Source organism: Epinephelus moara, chromosome 12, assembly GCF_006386435.1.
Source record: "Epinephelus moara isolate mb chromosome 12, YSFRI_EMoa_1.0, whole genome shotgun sequence".
Lineage (NCBI taxonomy): Eukaryota > Metazoa > Chordata > Actinopteri > Perciformes > Serranidae > Epinephelus > Epinephelus moara.
The window spans coordinates 34103502-34125857 of record NC_065517.1 but is presented as its reverse complement, the minus strand read 5'-3'; the positions used below and the strand labels follow the sequence as shown (position 1 = coordinate 34125857).

General features: G+C 42.9%; 1 protein-coding gene across 1 annotated transcript; it reads left to right on the top strand.

Annotated features, from left to right (window-relative positions):
• The first annotated feature begins 2918 nt into the window (after nucleotides 1–2918).
• Nucleotides 2919–19973, top strand: LOC126398524 (solute carrier family 35 member D3). The gene is made up of 4 exons (XM_050057936.1): nucleotides 2919–3754; nucleotides 9029–9239; nucleotides 16628–16785; nucleotides 17758–19973. The coding sequence occupies exons 1-4, from the start codon at nucleotides 3530–3532 to the stop codon at nucleotides 18490–18492; spliced, it is 1329 nt and encodes a 442-aa protein (XP_049913893.1). The 5' UTR covers nucleotides 2919–3529; the 3' UTR covers nucleotides 18493–19973.
• Nucleotides 19974–22356: the final 2383 nt, after the last annotated feature.

Genomic DNA, 22356 nt, shown 5'->3' with positions numbered 1-22356 from the left:
AGATTTCTCTTGTACTGAATGTTCTAAGCTGCTCCTACATGTTAATGCGCTTTTACAGAATCTGTTGATTTAATCTTGTATCTGTTAATTTATTTCATCTTGTAAATCTTTTATCTGTCACGCTAATAAAGCAGATTTGAAGTGAACTAGATTGAACTGGGAGGAGAGACAGAGGAGTACAGTGAGGTAAACAAGACCAGTGCAACAGGAAAAGAGAACATGTGCTGGTGAAACAATTTGTTATCGTGCTGTGTGTGTTTGTGCCAAATGAGTTTTCTTCTTGTGTTAACGTGACGCTGACATTTGTGGTTTTGAGTGAGAATTCTCAGAAGACGTTCAAGGTCTTTGTGAAGTTTAATAAACCTTTGACTTTTCATCTGGTGTCGTCATCAAGACAACATTTGAGTTGCTTGTGCACACATATACTCTGGAGTATTTTCAACAGTTCTGGGGACTCCCCGAGAACTACCAACCTTCAAGGGCTTTTTTCTGTTTGCATTTGCACTAGGGCTGCAACGATAAGTCGACTAATCGATGACTAATCAACTATTAAAATAATCGGTGACTATTTTAGTAGTCGACTAATCGGTTTGAGTCATATCTCATAGAAAAGTACTATAAAAGTACCTCAAAATACTCTTACTGCAGCTTCTTACGTTGAAATATTGGCAGCTTTACACACTCTCCCATGACGGGGAACTCAAACCCGTTGGCGTACGAAACAAGAAACAAGACATTAGATGACATAATTTTGGGGTTTGGGCGAGACAGACTGACATTTTTCAACATTTTAACACATTTATCGATAAAATGATTAGTCGACTAATCGAAGACATAATCGACAGATTAGTCGACAATGAAAATAATCGTTTGTTGCAGCCCTAATTTGCACCACCACTAGGAAAACTAAAGTGACATCATCCAGCTGGCGGTTGGTATAACAACATCACGCTATTTAAGATTCTTACATATTTCGCTTTGACAAGTCAAACTCACATATTTACCTGTTGCGTTTGTGCATTGTAAAACCCAGACTTCACTGTCTTTGCATGTGTCTGTGATATCCAGACAAGATGCCAGCCAAGCTGCAGACGACCGTCCGAGACCAACAAACAACAAAAATGGTTGTGTTCCGCTGGGATAGTGCCACATGAAGTGAGTGTTTTTTAGCGAGACGTTGAGTGCATTTACATGGACAGTTTAATTCCCTTTTCATTCGGAGTGAAAGTTCATTCCTATTAAAAGTGATCTTGTAAACACCTAATTCGGAATGAAAGTGGCCAATGCGATTGAAAATTCAATCCGATGTAAGGAGCTGGAATATTCCGCTTCTAATTTTGAATGAAAGAATTTCTCGCACTTGTATACACTCATTCCTCTTTAAGTTCATTCAGGTCTTTCTGTGCATGCTCGTTTCCTTGCCCTTCTGGCGCGATGACGTATATAGCGTACATAGCAACGGGCTGAGATAGAGCAGTTGGACTTGTTGCACTCACCGGTTTCCATTCGTCAAAGCACGGTCTTCTATCTCCCTTCTTCGACCTTCTACCTCCCTTCTCCTCCTCAACAGACGAAGCATTAGCAGAACAAGGTTGTTGTCGTACTGCTGCTTCAAGAATATAAGCAAAACAAGCCCGAAAAAGGCACTAAGAACGGCGTCGTCAAGCATCTTGTTATCTGGAACGAGGACTACAGTGTTTTCTTCTGGTAAACGTAAACACGTAACATCCGCCCCGCCCCCTATCCAATCAGAAACCTTCCCTGCCTCAAACCTTGCACAGACCCGAATAAAGGCGATTAAAAGGCGATTAAACTGATCTCCTGTGTAAACCCTCATTGGGAATGAATATTTCCCATGTAAACTACCTGGAAAAACTTTAATTCCGAAGATTTCATTCAGATTTATTTCATTCTGAATGAGAAGCCATCATGTAACCGCACCCAGTGATGGATTCTCCAACATGATCTTTTCCTAACCATAACCAAGTGGTTTTTGTGCCTAAACCTAACCCAAGTCTAGGAACTCATTCTTAGTTCTTGCCATGTAGACAAAACAAAAAAGGTTTGTTCTTAGAAAAAGTAGTTCTAGTCCTACAGATCTGTGGTTACCAATCGATCCAGATTTCTCTGTCGTCATTAGTTCAAGGTCGACGCAGTTTGATATATTCAGCATCATCAAGTTGTCGAGCTAGTTTATCGTCTCTCTCAAGCAGCAGTCTGTTAGTCACTCACTCTAAAGCAGGAAACTGAACTTCTTGGTAATAATGTGCACTACTTTAACTGTTGAGCTGCGGGTAGACTCACCCAGGGCACTAAATATGCCAGGGCTGCCACTGGTTTATTAACTGGTTTTTGCCAAGTGGTCAAAATAAAACTGCCTAAACCTGCTTTAAATGTTAGCTATTAGTCTCTTGATAATTTATCCTTGTCTTCAGATGACCCTGCCCCCCTTTTGAACCCTCTCTCAGTGTTGTGCTTTCATTTATTTGTACTTTGGTAAGTTTAATGTCTGTCTACTGTGCATGTTGGTTTCTGCCTTTGCATTCATTGTCCCGTGGACACAGGGTGCCCGTGCCAAAGAGAGTGAACAGCTTTTACTGGACCACTTGAATCCAGTGAATCCTAATGAGGCTACCTGAAGTTAGTAGAATTATATTTATTTTTCTTCCTGTTGGTTTTGTGGATGCTGATAGGAGCTTATGGTGAACTGATACAACAAGATACAAGCTCTCTCTGCCTCTGTCTCTCTGTGTCTCCCTCTCTCTCTCTGTGTCTCCCTCTCTCTCTCTGTGTCTCCCTCTCTCTCTCTGTCTCCCTCTCTCTCTCTCTCTGTGTCTCCCTCCCTCTCTCGGGTACTCAGCCAAGAGGCGCTGCGGCAAAATGTCATATTTCACTCGCAGCTCTCTCAGAGGACGACCTCCCCTCTACTGTACACCTCCTGTACATCTGCTGCGCCTCTACTGTACTCCACTGCAGGAATCACTTCTTCTCCTCTTTCTTTGTGTCTTTCTCTCAGTTACCGGAGGTTTTTTGGTTCTTTTTGGAACAGAAGCGCAAAGAAAAAGTCACTGGTGAAGTCTTCTGCTGGTGTTAATGAGTGAGTGGAAACTAATTCAGAACATGACTGAGTTTTTGAGTGTTTTTAATATATGAAAAGGAGCTGAACTGAGCTGCGGTTTGAACTGAGGAGAAAAAGACTCAGCAGACTCGAGCAGAGGCTCTCCTCCCGCTCCTGGTTCCCTCCTCTCCACCTTCAGACCTCACTCACACTCATTGTTTTTACTAAAAGCTTCTAAGTGCAGACTGTTTTTCCTTCATAGAGCGGTACAATCGTGGGCTCTCTCCAGCCTCACGTCCTTCCTTTCCTTCCGTTCCTCCGTCCAGCAGCAGTGCGGCTGTGCGTAAAAACCCTCCCCCTCATTTCCGAAACTGAACCTCTCCAGCCCGGGCTGTGACGGCGGGGACCACCAGCACCGACAGCACTTTGTGTCTCCTGTATGACTTTCTTTAAAGCCAACAGCAAGCCACCATGGATGTGCTGAAGAGCCGGTTTTTGGGGATCTCCGTGGCCGTTGCGCACGGCGTTTTCTCCGGCTCTCTGAACATCTTGCTGAAGTTCCTCATCACTAATTATCACTTCAAGTTCCTGACGCTCATCCAGCTCCTGACCAGCAGCACAGCGGCGCTCACGTTGGAGATCCTGAGGCGGCTTGGGAAGGTCACGGTCCCGCCGTTCAGCCTGCAGCTCACCAAGGTAAAAAGTGACCAAAATCACCATTTGGTGATGCGCAAACTGGGATCACCAGACTTCCAGGGGTGCGTCTAGCTGCAGTGTAGACTGACTGTAACCTCTTTTACCTCGTAAAATATACCAGCCTGTTTTTATCTCTGTTATTTATCATGTAACAAGGCTGAACATCTACAAAAAATATTGACCTTAAAGTGTTCTGATCTGTTTCATACGGGCATTGAAAGTTTTAATAAAACCATACAGTTACTATAAGAAGTTAAACTCCACTTAAAGACTCTAAAATGATATAAACATTACACTAAATGTACTTAAACTTTTCTTGGTCTTTACAATGTACAATAAAATACTAGCTGCCATCAGCCTGCAGCTGTAAAATTATTCTACAAGCCAAGTGAATATTTGGGAGACTGTTTAAATGTTTCAAAACCCAAAGCACAACATTTATTTTTATTCAGCACCATTAACGTGTGGCAGATGAGGGTCAGTAATAAAAAGGTTGCCTCATTATCAGTGTGTTATTGCCTCCTGACAGTTAAATGTTAATGATGAACATTTAATTTAAAGGAAAGATTAAAGCACTGTAGACGCCCCCTCTCTTATCAATATTAGTAAAAGTGCCTGCTGGTGTTTTCAGTCCATGATTGATTGATTGATTGACATACTGTCTGAGTGGCTGATTGACCGCTACGATTCATTAACTTTATTGGCAGGACTGTTTATCAAAATCACCAAAGCCAAAAAACACCTGCCAGAAGCTGCACAGGAAGAATGTGTATGCAGCAACAAAAAAAAAATTGTGGAAAAGAACTGAAATTAAAATTAATTTAAGAAAGTATTATAGATATCCTCAGTGTTTGTTCCATCTTTTGTAGTTGCAATATGGTTGTAAATGCAGTTAATAAAAAGAAGAAATTGCATGTTCTTTGAAGGGACAGCGCGCCCTGCATTAGTGTGTGGTATCCACTTGAACTGATACTGCTGATTTGATTGGTGCAACATCTGTGTGGGCAGGCACTAGAGTGTGTGAGAGCTGCCGATGACGCTGAAAGTAACATTTATTGGGAATCAGTTAGCAAGCTAGGCTAACAAGCCTCCAGATTCTGAGTGGAACACAAGCTTAACAGCACAATGGATTCTCTCAAACATGCACGTGGGAACATACTTTCGCCGAGAGGTGCTGCCATAAATTAGCGTGCATGACTATGTACTGGCGCCAGCTGCAGAAAACCTCAGACAACTGCTCGAGAAAAACAAACAACAAAGCTGTTTTGTTTTTTTTTGTTTTTTTTTTGTTTTTTTTGCGAGACATTGGCAACATTTCCAGCCATGATTGTGTCACCAAATGGGGGAATGTTTTAGCCAAAACAAGATCTTTTTTCAACTGTAACCTAATGTTTTTTTGTGCCTAAAAAAAAGTTATTTGCAGGAGCATAGAGCTACAGTTCAAACATTTGTTCAGGTGATTGGGTCGAGGAGCTGCAGGAAAACTGCTCAGACGTATTAATATCAGTAGTTCAGTTAAGGCCTTGACACACCAAGCCGACGGTCAGCCGTCGACCAAAGTCGGGCCGTCGGTGAGCGTCTGTTGGCCTAGTTTTTGCAGTGTGTCCTGCACCGTCGGCACTTTGGTTTTCGGCCGATTGAGCATGTTGAATCGGCGGCGGAGCTTGTCGGTGAGAGAGATCACTTTGATTGGCTGTTCAGGTTTTATTTCCTCGCCCCTGTAGCGAGTGAATCTGCCTGTTGTGAAACCGGGGCTAACCGGTGTTTCCTCCTCAGGCTCCAGTTCACTCAGCTGCCCGACAGATCCGCTGCTTCTTTCACTTTAACCTGAATAACAAATCGGAGCTAGCTGGGAGCGGCTAGCGTTAGCCGCAGCATGACCAGAGGGAAGCACAGCCAGTTAGCCTCCGCTAGTCTCTGAGCTAGCCCTGGCTCTCTGTTTGAATCCAACCGGAGCACCGAGCCCTGGTTTGTTATTCAGGTTAAAATGGGAAGAAGCAGCAGGTTTATCGGGCAGCTGAGTGAAGTGGAGCCTACGGAGGAAACACTGGGACCGTCTGGATGTAATAGTCCGTGGAGGTGCTGCGGTGCTCGGCTGCACAGATAGGAAACCCCTCGGCTGACAGGACGTACGTGCTACTTGGCTGTCGGATGAAGTCCGTGTAGTGTGTTCAAATGAGACTGACACAGGGCGACGTGAGGCGACGTAGACGACGCAACAGTTGGCTTTCGTCACCGGTAGTTCTTTGATGTCGGTTTGGTGTGTCCGCACCTTAAGTCCAAAGAATGCGTGCTCGCCTCAGACGCAGTGTCTCTCTGGACTGCATATGCCAAAACTTATATTATTTTCTTTTGATAAGGTGTCGGACATCCAGTTGTCTCTTTGCTGATGCCACTCATGTCCCTGGGACAAATCGTATCGTTGTGTCTGCTCATCTGCAGCTCCATCACTAGCTGCTGTAAAACTCCATCCTGATGCATATGCCCCCGCAGTGACAGTCCCTCCTGTCAAAGATATTTTATGGATCTCAAAGCAGCTCCAGAACTGTCCTCCAGAAGTGCTCCCCCACCCCGGGTTCAAACGGCAAACCCTCTTGCTGTGAGGCAAAGCTAACCTAATAGTTTTGTTGCTTAAACATAACTCCAACCTTCTGACAATCTTAACCACAGGTAATGTGTGCGCGAGAAAGAGTCATATTTGAAAACCTGGGATGGAGCATATTGGATTAGTTGCACTCACAAGTTGAATGACAGAGCAAGCTGCAGATTTATATGCCCTGAGGTTGCTGGGAGGTGTGTTGCCTCAGGCTGCGCAGAGTGAAGAACCAGTAATCTGTACAAACATGCAGTGTAATGTTACACCACAGCTGCGTCCTGTGCTACACTCAAAATACTGGAAGAAAAAAATCAATATCAAACTACTAAAATGAGAGTAAAGTTAGTGGAAGAACAAAACTACTAAATCAACACGTTTGTGATGTGAACTTCCTCAAATTTAGTTTAAGAGCTGCAGTGTTCTGTCATAAACCAAAGTGATAAATGAAGACATTTTGAGCTGCTGCTGGAGCAAAAAGAAAAATCAGGTGACCACGACTGGACCAAAGAGTTTAACTGACTGACATGGCTAAACATTAAACCTTAACCATCTCTGCTGCTCCCTAAACATGACAGTTCTGCCAAAGCTTGGACTACGCAGGCCTGTGTTGAGTCAACATGGATATTTGAGCTCCTTGGTGAATTTGAGCTGACCTGAAGGTAAAAGGCAGCTCAGGCTAGATAGTGTGCGCAACTCATCATTAATACCCAGACAGAAAGTTGAGTTAGCTGAGAGGCAGATTGACACACATCAACAGAGCTTCTCTGGAGAAATGAAACTTGATCGTTTACAACTAAATCTGAGGTGTATTTACATACCATGAAAACCAAGATGATTCATATGACATCTAATCAGACTGCACAATAAGTGACGTTCAGTAAGCAGTAACAATCATCGGATGCTGCTATTGATTGATTGTATAAGCACGTTTTTTACTGTTTACTTATTAGACTGAAGGGCTCCCTCCTGGGATCGAACTGCCCTCATCTTGCTGGTAACCCTCACACCACCGTGCCGCCCTCAGTTGGACTAATAAAGGATTATCTTATCTTATCAATGACTACATTTAGGGATGCACAAAAATAGCGGCACATCATCAGTATCTGCTGATATCGGCTTTAAAATGAACAGAATGATCAGAATGGACCAACATGCTTTTTCTAATTTTGCGCAATAAATGAATATTACATACGTTGAAAAGTATTTCATGTCTCCATCTGCTGGTGGACCGTCATGATAACACGACGCATGTATACTATGATGTTTATTCCACTACAGAAGAGACTTGATGATCACTTAAATTAGGTGGGGAAAAGAATGGATATATCAGATTCGGTTATCTGCCAAATGAGTTGTTATATATCAACAAAAAAATCTGATATCATGCATCCCTAAGTTTCCAGTCACAGTGAAGTGGAGCTACAGTTCCAGCTGGACGAGGACATTTAATTGGACTACTGTCCTTGTCCCAGTATACAAGCACAGGAGGGGAATCCATTTATTGACCCAAGTATGTGCGACTCCTCTACGATAGGTGGAAATATGCCCCCTTTCAGCTTGTTAGTATTGGACCTTTTTCCTGTTGACCTATTACGTCACAGACCAAACAATGGACAAACAAGTTAGCTACGGTTAGCTAGCAGCTAACTGCTACCATGGTGGACAACTTCACAGCTCTGTACATTTGGTCCGTCCAAAAAGTCACAGCTCTGGATGTAGATTACACCATGTTGTTACCGACTTCTTCTTCTCTTACACATTTAATGCTATTGGACTAAACTGTGGAGCATGCTCAGAGCGCCTCGGCCAGTTTGGTTCTGATTGACTGTATACATGCAGGAGTCACATGATCTGGGTGTGTTAGTCTGACTTGGTACGATTTCAGTCAGATTAACATGTATTAACATATATTATTAACACAATAAATCAATATTCTCTGATGTCAGTTAAATTGAGTGAAACTGCAGCTAATTGGCTGACATGGGAAGGTCGTCAGACTGATGCAGTTTGCTGTGGCCTTCTAGGCTCTTAAAGCAGTTGGTCCATGTGTTCACTCTGTCTCTCCTCTCCTACAGCTGACGTCCACCCTGCATCATTTTCTCTTGGCTGCACTTTCGACACCCCCACAGCACATCAACCAGACACCCATGCACAGCTTTCATAGCTGATTAACATACTTGTAACACTGTTCATTTGAGTTAGCCTCAGTTTTAATAAATCACAATTGTTGTAAGTAAATATTATACGTGGAGTCCCTCCTTGTTACAGTCCACGGTCCAGTTTGTGACAATATATTTTCATATCATGGTGAAACCAGTTTATCATTACAACCCTAGTATTAGCATGCTCACACATTTTTACGTGTAATTCACTGTGACTGCTGACTGCCAAGTGTGTGTCTGCGTGTGTGTGTGTTATGCACATTGTGGGGACTAGGTCATACAGTCACTCTACAGGGACTTCTCTCCCATCTGGGGACAAAAGCTGGTCCCCACAAGCTGAGCCAATAAATCTTAGTTTAAGGTTAGAGTAGGGTAATGATATGTGCTGGGCTGGCATGTAGTCACTGTGGTTAAGGTCGGGGTAAGTCTCCAGGATATTAATGCAAAACAACACAATATCTCATTAGGTGCCTAAAACATTTGTGTGTGTGTGTGTGTCTCCCTCTCTGTGTGCAGGAGTTCGGGCCGGTGTGTATCCTCTCCACGCTGCAGTCCACTCTGACGCTGTGGTCTCTGCGCGGCCTCAGCCTACCCATGTATGTCGTGTTCAAACGCTGCCTGCCGCTCTTCACACTCAGCATCGGAGTATGTGTGCTGAGGAACGGTGTGCCGTCCATCGGTGTGGTGATTGCTGTGATCATCACCACCGGTGGAGCTGCGCTGGCTGGTAAACACACATCATCCACATTTAGTGCACACACTCAGGTCACTGTCTTTTCAGTGCTTTGAGAATATGGGTTTTTCTGTGATTACTCTGCAGCACAACATGACTGTTTGCAGTGGCTTTCCAAAAATGTCCACGTTTGCCGTTTTAAAACAGTGCTGCACCGGTTTAGCATTGCAGTGTCAGCCTCACGATAGACTTTTTTTTTTTGAGGATTTTCCTGAAAGACAATGTACAGACTCATACAGCAGTAATCCCTCTCAGTTATCACTAATGACCCACTTTCAGTGTATTAATCTGCAGAGACTCTGCCCTCTGACTGCATTTTATTATTTTCTTCTTGTTTTCATGTTCTTGGGACAATGTGCAAGTGAGGTCGGGACTTTATACAAAGTTAACAACCAGATGCCAGACCAGAGCTCCATCCAAGAGAAAGCTATTAAAATCGTGGACAAAGCACAATGAAAATGCAGATATAGCGTAACAAAACGCCAGTCTGTCGTTAGCTTTCACTTTCTGTGGCAATACTGTTTAGAAACAGTAACTGAAAATTCTTGCACAGTGTACCTGAAAAAAGTATTAAAATGAATGCAGCTGACTGCAAGCAGTTGGGTCAGAGATCTGGTTGTGTTCTGCCAACCTGTTCTCATTTCAAAGTTGTTAAAGAACGTTGCTTGTTCAGTGATTTTGACATTAGACACTGACAAAAAAGGTATCTTTTGCAGCGTTATGATTCACCGCTGGGCAGTGTCAGTTTAAAACGCTGCAGGATGGCATCGACATTGACGGATAAGAACACAATTTAAAGAGCTGATTCCTTACAGGGAGTGGGGGATGGGTCAAACAAACATTTTCACCCAGGTGGCTTCTGTTCACTTCCTGTATGAATGTTGAGCCAAACCGTGAGGGTTTTTTTTCTAAACTTAACCAGGTGCTTTTTTTGCACAAGGAATTTAATGTAATGCGAGCTGTTTTACCGACATTGTAAGTTTATGGATGGAAAAAGACTGCATGCATCTAACGAGCAGAATCTGTACATTTCCTGTGTACTTTGAAAAGACACAATCCGTGTAGCAAGCATAAATTGTCAGCAGTCCCAGAACATCAACAACAGACGCAGGAGGATACCTAGTGCACTACATGTAGATGTGAAAGTCCACTGACCAAACCACGTTATTTTGTGGGGATGAGAACGGGTAGGTTCTGCTAATAAGCTGGTGTGCATCTTTCGAACTTTAGTTTTAATGGGAAAATCTGAAGAGGTAAAATGTGGCTATATTTTTGTGGGTAAATGCAGGAGTTTGTTTTAGCAAGAGATTAAATTTGCATTTATTTTTGCGGTGATGGCCAAATTTAAAGTTCCTGAAGGGAATGTCTTCTGTCCTTCCCTCCTTGTTTTACCGTCTTTCACATCGTCATTCCTGATCTTAGTGGGATACTTTGCCAATTTTCAACCTGCTTTACATCTTAACAATGTGGGCAGTGTGTGTAGATGAACTTTGGTAAACTTTTTCTTTCTTTTTCTCTTTTTTCTCTGGTCACAAAGCACCAATTTTAACCCTTTCAAAACAGACGTCTTGCAGACTACCACGGGAGATCGTTGTTTGCATGATTCTGTTTAAATCTAAAATAAGGACCATGATAGCTAAAGCAATAATTCTTTTTGCAGAGAAAAGCTGAGGCCTCTGTCTTCCCTGTCATCACGTCATGCCCTTAAGTTGCTTTACCTTACGTGCAATGCAAACGTGGTATTTCTGTAATCGATGTGGGAAATTGCTGTTTCAATAATCCTGTGCATATATCAATCTAAGGTTAAGACCTGGTTTTAATACTTTTATTAATTATTATGGTTAATTGACTTACATAAACCTTTAACTTAAAGAAATGTCATCACAAAAACCAAAAATACTAATGTAGGCACTAGCAAAGTATTTGCGTCCATCTACTGCAAAGAAGTTTTATGAAAAGACCATCTTTACAGCAGTAAAATTGCTTCTTCTTTTTGGATCTTCCTCTCTCCCTCTCTTTTTCAAATAAAAGTGGCAGGAGTCCAGGACTATTTTATGCCCCAAATATTCATCTGTCTTTGGGGAAGCAAATCTGAGCTCAGTAATCTGAGCTTTCACTTGCATCTTAATGTCATCATCAGTAGGAACTCGTCCTCTCTCTCTGATAACTCCCTGACTTTATCCTGCCTCCTCTCTCCCTTTAATATCATTGCCTCTTTTACTTTCACAACGAAAAGAAAAGACAGAATCTGACCCCAAACAGCATTTTTTTTTCTTTTCCTGTGAAGCAATTTTTCTTTCACATGTAAAACTGTTTAACCGTTACATTAATTTCTGGTTCTGTAAAAAATCCTTTAATCGTCTTTCACAGCAGTAAATTCCCCTCTTCCATTACCATTAATGATCCTGAAGTCATAAACAAAAAAACTCCTACACAAACTTCATTTCCTGAATCAATCTCTACCACTGCTGTCTCAGGCAGGAGGGGGGTCCAAACATGTGCAGAATATCAATCTAATGGACTGATTCATCAATGGAGGTTTAATCTTGGTGATAATCGCCTTTTCTCCTCTCAATAATTTAATATTTGCATGTTCCAGACGTCTTTCATGGAATAATTAAGTGAGATAATGTCATTTTGCATGTACGTAGATTAAAATGCAGATCATAAGTAAATATTGTTTTCAGTCACTGGAAGAAAAATAATGTACAGTGGCTTTAAATTGCCTTACTGCATTATTAACACCTCAAGAAAGGATTTTTGTTGAAGCATTATGACATAAAAACCTCTTGTACTCCACTCCCATTTTGTGGTGAAAACGCCTAAATTACTTACCCAAATTAAAATGACTGTAGCTTCTGAACCGCTCTGACTACATGCATGCATGAGGCCTTGCCAGAAATAAAACTCTCTGAAGTTTCTTGTGAAAGTGTCAGAGACACTCTAGGTGATACAGAGACAGAGTAATGTAAAAAATTGAAGATTTTGCCTAAAAAAAAAAAAAAAAAAAATGTTTTTCAGGATGAATAACTGTCTGTGGCTTCATCTGAGCAGGTAAATGACACTGTGGGGCTGTAGGCACACTATCAATGAACATTTGTTACAAATTTGAAGAAGATTGATCAAAGTATGACCATTCTACAGTGTTTTTTCCATGAAAAGATCCAGGTGGAGCTCCAAATGACAAGTCGGTCACTCGGCTTCAAAACAGTACTATCAGTGATCAAACAACACTCAGCCAGCATCAAACATTGTACCTTATTGAAATCAGGCGTGATTGTGATAGCTGATGTTGTTTATGACACAGAAACACCATAAAATATCACCAAATAAAGCCATATGAAACGTGAAAGTTATGATCCCACTTTCTAGACGGTATATCTCAGCCAAAAATAGTGGTAGGAGTGAGACTCTTACCTTTTATGAACCAGCTATGTGCCCACTAACCGCTCCGCATGAGATCGTGAGTAATCCTTTAACTTTTTCCGTCGAAAATCGGCATGACATGACTTGTCACCACTCATCGCGATTTTGGACTTGTGTGTGTTTAGGCTGCTCTGGTGCGAAATACATAATAAATAACAGAAAAACGATGCCGGATTCAGGAAGCCGAGACCTTACTGAATCCAGTGATACCAAACATCACATGGTTTGATGATGTAGTGCGCCTGTGAGATACCATTTAACAGAGGAGGAGGGGAGCGAGGACGCCGGCGCCCGAGGGGAGTTAGAGAGGTTAAACAGCCACAAAAATTCAAAGGTAGAAGTTCAGGGAAGATGATGGCTCAACAAAGTGTGTGACTTTGACACTGGAGACTGCGGTTAGATTTTTATTTCCTTCCAACAGACAATGACCACAAACATTTTCTATCCTTAAAGGTCCAGTATGTAGGATTTATTCCGTCGTAGAAATGGAATCTCTTTTGCGTATAATCACATGACACAACGTGTGTCATCCTTTGTGTTTTGGTTGGCTTCAGGTGGATTTAAAGGCGCCGTATGTAAGAATGTGGCCAAAACGGTTACTGCACTCAAATTCAAAATACTGCCGCGAGTCGTGTCTGCCCCCTGTTCGAGCAAGTCCGGCTTCTCTGCTGCTAACGCTGCTGCTGGGATACAGCGGAGGAGGAGCCGGCTGCTAATGCTATGTACTGGGACACTGCTAATGCTGCTTGCTGTGCTGCTAACGTTTTGTTTCTCAAAAAAATCAGTCGGGTCGATGACCCACCTGCACATGGGCTACAATGTATGATCGAAAATGAATAACAGTTGAAAGTATTCGAAATGTCCATCCCCGTCTAGCTATGATGCTAGTTAGCCAACTTTGGCTAAAGCTTACCTGTCGAGGAGAAGAGTAGCCACTTTGACATCCGATTTCAAATTCTTCTCCGCTTTCAACTGTCTCCACCGTTCAAAAGCATCTCCTATACAGACCCTCGCTTTGCCTCGAGTTTTGTATTGGCATTTTTGGGAATCATAACGAGGTAGTTTGGGTTTAGTCGCACCGTCAGCCATTGTAGCTCACTCGTAACTACTGGCAGCCCGGATACTGAGACTCTACTGACTGTGTGACTGGTAGACGGCGGTGGGTGGCGCAACAGGCCAAAACACAAATTCAAAACATAAACATGATTTGCGGACCGTAATTTTTTTTTGTCTTATATCAAACATGTTTTCTCCACAAAAACAAAATGCTAACATTACATAACATGACATTTTACATTAGATAATGGCTAGCGGAGTTGCTCTCTACTCATATGAAGCAAGGATGAATCAAACACAGAACTTAAAATGCCATTGTGTGGGTGCTTTATTGTCTTCAAAATTACTTTTCTGTGAAATGAAAGTAAATAAAAGCTTTGTTTTGACACAGTAAAATGGTTTTCAGTTATCAAAAATAGACAGGAGGTCTGCATTGCCGTAATTTGTGGTTACATGTCTGGGCAGGTGCACGTCAGGCTACAGTGTAGGGTATGCGTCTTTGCAGAGCGTAGGCCATAGGTACGGCATCAATGCAATCAAATACCAGTGCTCGGTCAGCAGCCCTCTGAGTCAGATACTGAGCATTTTTTGATGGTCTGAGTTAGTGCTGTAGTGAAAAGAGCAAGACAGTCCGCATAGGGCAGGTGGAGGTGGACAGGTCAAACAGACTTTCACCTGAAAGACTGCTATTCATTTCCTGTGTGAGACGGAAAGTCAATGGAATATATTCAATATTCAATTTTCAAATGATTTAATCCATGGAGTGTCCAGAACTGAAGCAGGAGGCTACCTAGAGTGTCCCAGGTTTGATGTGTGGGGCCACTAACTGAGCGTCTGTATTTGACAAGTTGGGAGTTGTGAACTCAAACCGTTGTGTTTTTCTAATCCAAAAAAATCAAGTCGATTTTATTTATTTTGCAAAAAATCACAAATCATATTTATGTCTGTGAGGGCTTTACAGTCCTTGAAACATTCATTTGTGTTCGTCCATCTCTACATCTACATTTGACTTCCTGTCTGTCTCTCATCTCCAAGCTCATTGGCTCCTACTGAAGATGCAAAGCTTTAAAAACAGTTATATAGTTTTATCGGTAATTCCTCAAACAGCTGTTTAGTGTAGTTTTTATCAAACAAACAAGAGGAAATAAGGACTTTGTTGGGGACTATTTTCAGTGGTGGATTAATCCACATTTGGTGCTCTGTGTATTTGTGTCAGCAGGACGGTGTGTGTGGGATTGAGTCAAAATAAATTACAGTGTGTGTGTTCATGGTGATGAAGGAAGATGTCAGTGACACAGTTTGGCTCACTGATGTGTTTCTAACAACACTGGAGGAGGAAAAAACATCAGGCTGTACAAACACACACTGTAATAATCTGAGTCTGAAGATTTGTTCACAATGTGAAAAATAAAAAGTATCACCAGACTTATCAGATAAAAGACTAATTTCTGTGCTCTGATTTTGACTTGGTCAGCCAGTCACTCTGTCTTTGTTCTCATTTAATGTCATTTATTGTGTGACTGATCCATTCCAGCTGCTCGTGTGTGGAAATTAAATTTATTTCGATTCTGATTGATTTCGGATCAGATTCCACATAAAACACGACAGAACATGAAGAGCTGCGGTGCCTCAAAAATCAAAATGTAGGTTCAGAGGCATTTTCTTGACCCAGAGCAAAATACTATTATATTGTTTTTATTTTATTTAGCATCAACACATTTTAGGATGCATTCAGAATTTTATGAGTGCAGATCGGATTCAAATTTCCACTTAAACCATTAACTCAGAGACAGATTCAGTCTCAAGTGTTGTGTATTTTTTTGGTGCTCTCTGAGTTTGTATATTTGTATGTGAATGTAAGTTTCCAGCCCACACACAGTCTCAGAACAGGATTAATTCTCCATCGCTCTCCTCCTGCTCCATTTTCTGCTTTCATTCATCACATCTCCTGATTCCTCCTCTGCCCCTCCTTCTTACTCCCACACTCCTCCTTTCTCTCTTTTGTCATTCCCTCTCTTTCACAAAAATGATACATCGCCAACGAGCAAGAGAACAAATCAAATGTAGAGAAAGGAACTCAGTGTTTAACAATGAAGCCAGGCGTTGGGTCTCTCGGCCGTCAACAGAGGTCTGTACCATGAATTGAGATTAGTGGGTTAGTGAGGTACGCTGGGTCTAAAACCAGAGTTTTCCGTCCTACGATGTTAGCTCTAAATCGTCATGGTAACTTATGCAGCACACCTAGCCTGGTATGGACCAGTTTCTGTTCCAAGATTCAGCTTCAAACCCTACTCCGTGTCAACTTCAGCCTGTTACATGCATTGTCTGTTTTCAAAATACACTTCTGTTTTCACAGGAAATGTACAGTTTGCATACAGTCTCTTTCAAAATAAAAGCACTACGTCGGTATAACACAGTGATTTTTTTTTTCCTTTAACAAAACATACACACACTTGATTTGGTTTAGGAAAAAAGAACAGGGTTTGGCGTTACAGTCTTACAGGAAGTGAGCGCCAGCCTCGTGGGTGAAAGTCAGTGGTTGTTGGACCCATCCACCACCTCTTTTTTTTGTCGGTGTCATTGACCAAGTGCCAGTATTCGTTAGCTTCAGCATGAGACCATGTTGTTTGTCCCTATGAAATGATCCCCCAAATGGCCGTCAAATTCAAACTGAACAAACAAAATTCCTATTGATTATATTCATTTTAAGAACACTGGTTATCCAGATTTGGAAATCTAGAAAAGTTTGCATCTGGATCAGGGTGATCCAGTGTTGCTATGAAAAACAAGCACAAAAGTCAGATGGTTTAGCTGATTCTGGACAGCTGGGCTAACTGGGCCCAAAGAAATATATCAAAGGAAAAGAAATGTAACACAAACACTGTTGATTTCCTCTTCAGGTGCTGGAGATCTCACTGGTGATCCCTTTGGTTACGTCACCGGTGTGTTGGCGGTCATCATCCACGCCTCCTACCTGGTTGTGATCCAGAAGACCAGCCATGACAGCGAGTACGGGCCGCTCACAGCGCAGTATGCCATCGCCATCATGGCCTCACCGGTAAGAACCGTCCAGCAAGGCTTTAACGCTACATGGGGTTTGAGGTTTGATTCCAACAGGGCCATGTTTTCGAGACGTGTGTTCGTCCCATCCATGTGAACACAATATCTCAACAACGCCTCAAGGAAATTTCTTCAAATTTGGCACAAATGTCCACATGGACTCAACGATGAACTGATTAGTTTTTGGTGGTCAACGGTCAAGGTGACTCCGCCCTCGTCTGTCTCATTTTTGTTAATGCAATATCTCAAGAACACCATCAGGGAATTTCTATAAATTTGGCACAAACATCCACTTGGACTGAAGAAGAAACTGATTAGAATTTTGTGGTCAAAGGTCAAGGTCAGTGTGACCTCACAAAACATGTTTTTGGCCATAACTCAATAATTCATACACTAATTATGAGAAAACTTCACACAAATGTCTAACAGGATAAGATAATGAAGGTCAAAAGGTCAAAGGTCATCTTGACTGTGACATCATCATGTTTTAACGTCATATCTCAGGAACAGAAGGGGAGACATTTGGTCAGATACTGAATTGGTGACTCTAATATTGAAACTGTGCTGATTGTATAGATCTTCTGTGAGTGAAGCATCCATGTTTTCACTGACATGGATGGAGACTGTCAGAGACATTGGACTGGTGGGCGGAGTCATACAACCACATGGCAATAATTCTAGTTTTCTGTGTGTGGTGATTGTGTCTCTTAATTCTTCATTCTTTTCCTCTCCTCTTGTCTTTTTGTTGTGTCTCTCCTCTGTACTTTTCTCTTTATCGTCTCTCACCTTTCTCTCTCTCGATTTTAAATTGTGCTTCTGTTTTATCTTTCTCTTCCACCTCTCTCCTTCTTTACTTATCTCTCGTTGTTTGTAATGTTTTTTTGTTTTAATCCTGCCTCCTTGTTTTTTCTTTTGCCTCTGGTTTTCCAACTAACTTCCGACTTTTTGTCTCTTTGTCTGCCTCTCTCAGGTGCTTCTCGTGTGCTCCCTCATCTCCCTGGACACCATCAACATGTGGACATACGAGGGCTGGAAGGACCCCCACATCACGGTCATCTTCGTCTTCTGCATCTTCATCGGCTGCGCCATGAACTTCACCACGCTGCACTGCACCTACATCAACTCTGCTGTCACCACCAGCTTCGTCGGGGTAGTCAAGAGCATTGCCACCATCACTGTTGGCATGCTGGCGTTCAGCGACGTTGCGCCAACAGGGCTGTTCATTGGCGGCGTGGTGGTCAACACCATCGGCTCCATCACTTACTGCGTGGTTAAATACTTTGAGACAAAGAAGAAGAGTTTGTACGAGGACCTGGAGGAGGCTGGGAAGGATGGAGGGCTACCTGGCGAGCCTTACAGAGAGAAACCATCTCTGAACGGTGACGGGCCATCTGCCGGCAATGGATCTGACCCAGGACATCCGGAGGTAGAGGGAGTGTTGAGCAGCGACAGGAAGGAGGAAGTAGTTGGATTGGCTAACGGAGAGGTGTGGACAGGACAAGGAGATGGAGAAGCAGGCGCTAATTCCCGCGTCATGACGGAAAAGGAGGTGCTGGAGATGCAGAGGGAGCACCTCCACCAGGAGAACACCACCCCCAGTCAGTCGGTTAGTGACAGCTATGTCGGGGTGTGGAGGTCCATCAGACATCTGCAGTTCATGAAGAAAGACCCTTTGATTGATAACATGGAGCAGCAGAGTCCATGAGCGCAGGACAGAGACCTGGACAGACTCTAAAAAAGAAAATTCGGAATAATTAAAAAGTCTTGAACATGCTGCAGAAGAAAAAAAAAAGACAGAATAAAAACAAAGACTGAGTAAAGCTCTGTGTCCACCGGGAACTTCTTTTATTAGCAGTGCTGAACAAATGCTTGTTGGAAACATGTTTGCTGCTGTTACTGTGATACCTCAATGAAAGCCCACGCTTTTTGTGCTAAAAGTTCAGTTTCATCAGACGAGGCTTTGAGTGCAGAGAACAGGCTTTTGATTTTGTTAAAAGCAGTCAACAGAAAGTAATTTTCTTTGTTTGTGGTGAGAATAAAAAGAGGTTCCTGGTGGAGGAAAGTGGATGAAGAGTTTTGGGAGAAGCTGCCTGTTGGAGATAATTCTGCCTCTTGTTTCAGCTCTGTGGCGTGCGGTGGGGACCAAGCTAGCCGCGGCGTAGCATGATTTAGTTTGCGTCCCTGCTAATCAGCCAGCTATCCAAACAAAGGCAGGTCTTGTAGAAAAAGAGTGCATCTTGTGCAAACGTCCAATCAGGGAGCACAAAACAAAGAGCAGCAGACGCCTGAAAGTTTCTGTTTTGTTCTGTGTGAAACCTGGGTGAATTCTTGTTTCTGATTGGCTGGAGGTGTGAATTAAAACCTGTAATGCACACGTGGATCAGATTGTTAAAGCATGCGCTGGTCACTAAATGCTAACTAATCTGCTGTGTTCACACTGAGGTTGTTTGAGTGTGAAGGTGTTTGTGTCCCTCTAACCCTGCAGGTCCTCTGTCAGTCTGTTGGTTTACCTTTTATATCTGTTCACCATCATGGATACAAAACCATGTCTGCGCCTGTTTTGACGTATTCAGGGAAATGGAGTGAAAAAAATAATAATTTGGTGTCATGTTGGGCTTCAAAATAATTTCCCGCTCTGATATGACTGAGGTGTTCTATCTTCTTGTTTCTGTCTTTGTGCTGTGTTCACACCAAACTGAAGCAAATTTTCACCTCACATTGCTGGATTATTTTGCAAACGGCGAGTATTTGCCCCCAAGAGCTGTGCTAATGTTTGTACCAACACATTCTCACTCCGACATCGCCACATATCAACGTTTTGCCATGGACTTTCCAGATAAGATAAGATAAGATATGACTTGCAAGGTACCCTGGGTGTGTTGGTTGTTGACGTTCTGGGACACCGTGTCAACTTCAGCCTGTTACATGCATTGTCTGTTTTCAAAAAACACTTCCGTTTTCACAGGAAATGTACAGTTTGCATACAGTCTCTTTCAAAATAAAAGCACTACGTCGGTACAACACCGCAAATTGGCGTTTTTTTCCCTCAACAACACACATGTGGTTGGGTTTAGGAAAAAAAAAAAGACCAGATTGGTTGTGCTCACTATCTGGGGAAATCCAGTCTCAGCCCAACCACGTAAAAAGAACAGGGTTTGGCTTTACAATCATGCAGGAAGTTAACACAGACTCCCAGGTAAAAGTCGGTGGTTGTTGGATGGCGGTTGTCCGACTGTGTTTTCCCCAGATGCTATGTATAATGCTGATGTGAAAGACCATTTTTTTTGTCAGTGTCTGACACCAGAAGTCACTGACCAAGCAGCAGTATTCGATGACTTTACAGACTTAGGGCTCTAGTTTCCCGGCGCAGCGCAGGGTGGCACAGGGTGGCGAACCCCGCGCAGAGCTATTTTCGAGCAGCGCAACCTGAGGCGCGCTCAGTTTGGTAGTTTGGCAGACCGAGGTGCGCTGAGATGGGTGTGGCGGTGCAGCAGGGGGAGGTGTCGACAGATCCAGCTTGGCGCAGTGACAGTTTAGTGCCAAAAGGCTTCGCCGAAGGTGCTCTAAAAGCTCGCCAGGTGAAACCAGGTCTACTGTCAGCGCAGGGGGAGCGCAACCAGTGTAAGCCGAAGTTTGGCTGACCGGCGGACAGTGCGCACACGTCACCAAAACCTCACAGGCAGGTTTCCAGAATGTCAGGCACATTAACAATGCAATAAATACCCACAAAAACCACTATTCAATGCAACTATCTGCAATCAGCACATAAATGTATCTCTATATCGACTGTCCCGTCACATCTGATGTCAGATCAAAGGGGATTGGCACCGTTTGGCACGCGTAATGGAAACCCAACCTGATTTGATTAACACAGCTGCAAACTAGTGACTTCACATCCCTCTCAGCCAACCACAAACAGCCACAGCATCAGATAGGGAGTATATATTCAGCATCTGGCATCTTAGAAAAGTCAAAAGACAAGAAACAGAGTGAGACTGCGAGAGAGTAAGAGAGAGCGCGCATGCACGAGAGAAATGCAACATTGATTTACAATTGTGGTGACCTCCTCCCAGGCTACCTTTGCATCATCAGCCCGTGGAGGTCTGCTCGCAGTTCCGTATATTCGGACAATGCGAGCTTGGACCTCCCGGACCAAAACATCAGTTTCCTTCTGGGAGAAGTTTGGCCGTCTGACGCTGCTGCTCTCTTCTGCCATGGCGAATTGAGTAAACTCTCATTACGCCTTAGTGCGGCGCATTTAAGGGCGAGGAGAGGGGCTCATTTGATTGGTGAGATGTGTAAAACACACTCCCTCTTTCCGACTTGCGCAGGTAGGAGGGACGGAGGTGGGAAAGAGGAGTAGCTGCGCCAGGCGCATGGTGTGCCAAACTTGCAAAATCCGCCTTGCCACACCCAGTTGGCGAAGTGCAGGTGTGCTGCGCCCCCGCCTCGCCCGGTCTGCGAAACTAGAGGCCTTAGCGTGAATTTCTTGGCACAGTGAATTCTTGGAATCTTATCAGTGCGGTTGCTAGGCAGCCTTTCCAAAGAAATATTTCTAGCATGTAACCACCCATAAAGCCACAACTTCTTGTTTTTGCCAAATTAAAAAGCAAGATAATTCTAATTTCATCTTCTGATTATTTTTTCAATTAATTATTTGGTCTATAAAATTTGCACATCACAGTTTTCTTGAGCCCACGCCTTCTGTGTTGTTTGACAAAAAGTCAGATTGCTGTTACATAAAACAAAGAAAGGCTGAAAATCTTCTCAAACAAAAAGCTGGCACAAAAGTAAAAGCAAATAAGTCAAAGTTGTTGTTTTTTTCCTGTAGATCGACTAATAATTAATTTTCAAATTATTGCAGCTCTAAAAGAGGTACATCGTTTTTGACCTTTTACATCTGAATGCATCAAAAATACACACAGAAATGGAAAAATAAAGTAATTAATCCATGACAACACTTAAAGAGGCAACAGATAGGATTCTTTTTTTTTTTTTAGCTTGGCGCCACCTAGCGTCAGTGGTACAGCGTTGCACTGTCGCAACGACCAAATTGACCGTGGGGATCAGAGATAATCAATAAAATGTAGGCTATAAAGCCACCAGTATACCTCTATGTATATGTAGAATGAGGACACTCTACTAAATAAATGAGTAAAGAGACCGAGCAACAATTATCAGATTTATCTGAAGAAAAAACAAATAGTAATGCAAATAATTATAGCAGAATGCACAGTACCAGTACAAACAACTCACAGTAAATTATACGAATATGCACAGTATCAGTACAAACAACAGTAGACACAGTGGAATTATACCAATATGCACATGTAAACAGTCACGATTCTAGAATAAACGGTACCGTATGGAAACGATGCGTCCGGTTGGAGCTCAAATTGAATGGGAAAAAAGTCCAGTGTTCACTTAGCTGGGTGTAACTTAGCTGGGCAATGTCCGTCGATAGCTGCCTCCATGAGAAGAGAACAGAAGGAAGGGAGGGGGGTATCACTGTCCGAGGGCTGCCGTAGAATGGCAACGAGGATGTCAGCCGACCAACACTCGCTACCCG

What these genes read in the sequence shown, in the direction of transcription:
- LOC126398524 (XM_050057936.1), top strand. Translation starts at nt 3,530, where the DNA reads ATGGATGTGCTGAAGAGCCGGTTTTTGGGGATCTCCGTGGCCGTTGCG. An exon ending in CGGTGGAGCTGCGCTGGCTG is followed by an intron (nt 9,240 to 16,627) that starts GTAAACACACAT and finishes TTTCCTCTTCAG; the next exon opens with GTGCTGGAGATCTCACTGGT. An exon ending in TCGCCATCATGGCCTCACCG is followed by an intron (nt 16,786 to 17,757) that starts GTAAGAACCGTC and finishes TGCCTCTCTCAG; the next exon opens with GTGCTTCTCGTGTGCTCCCT.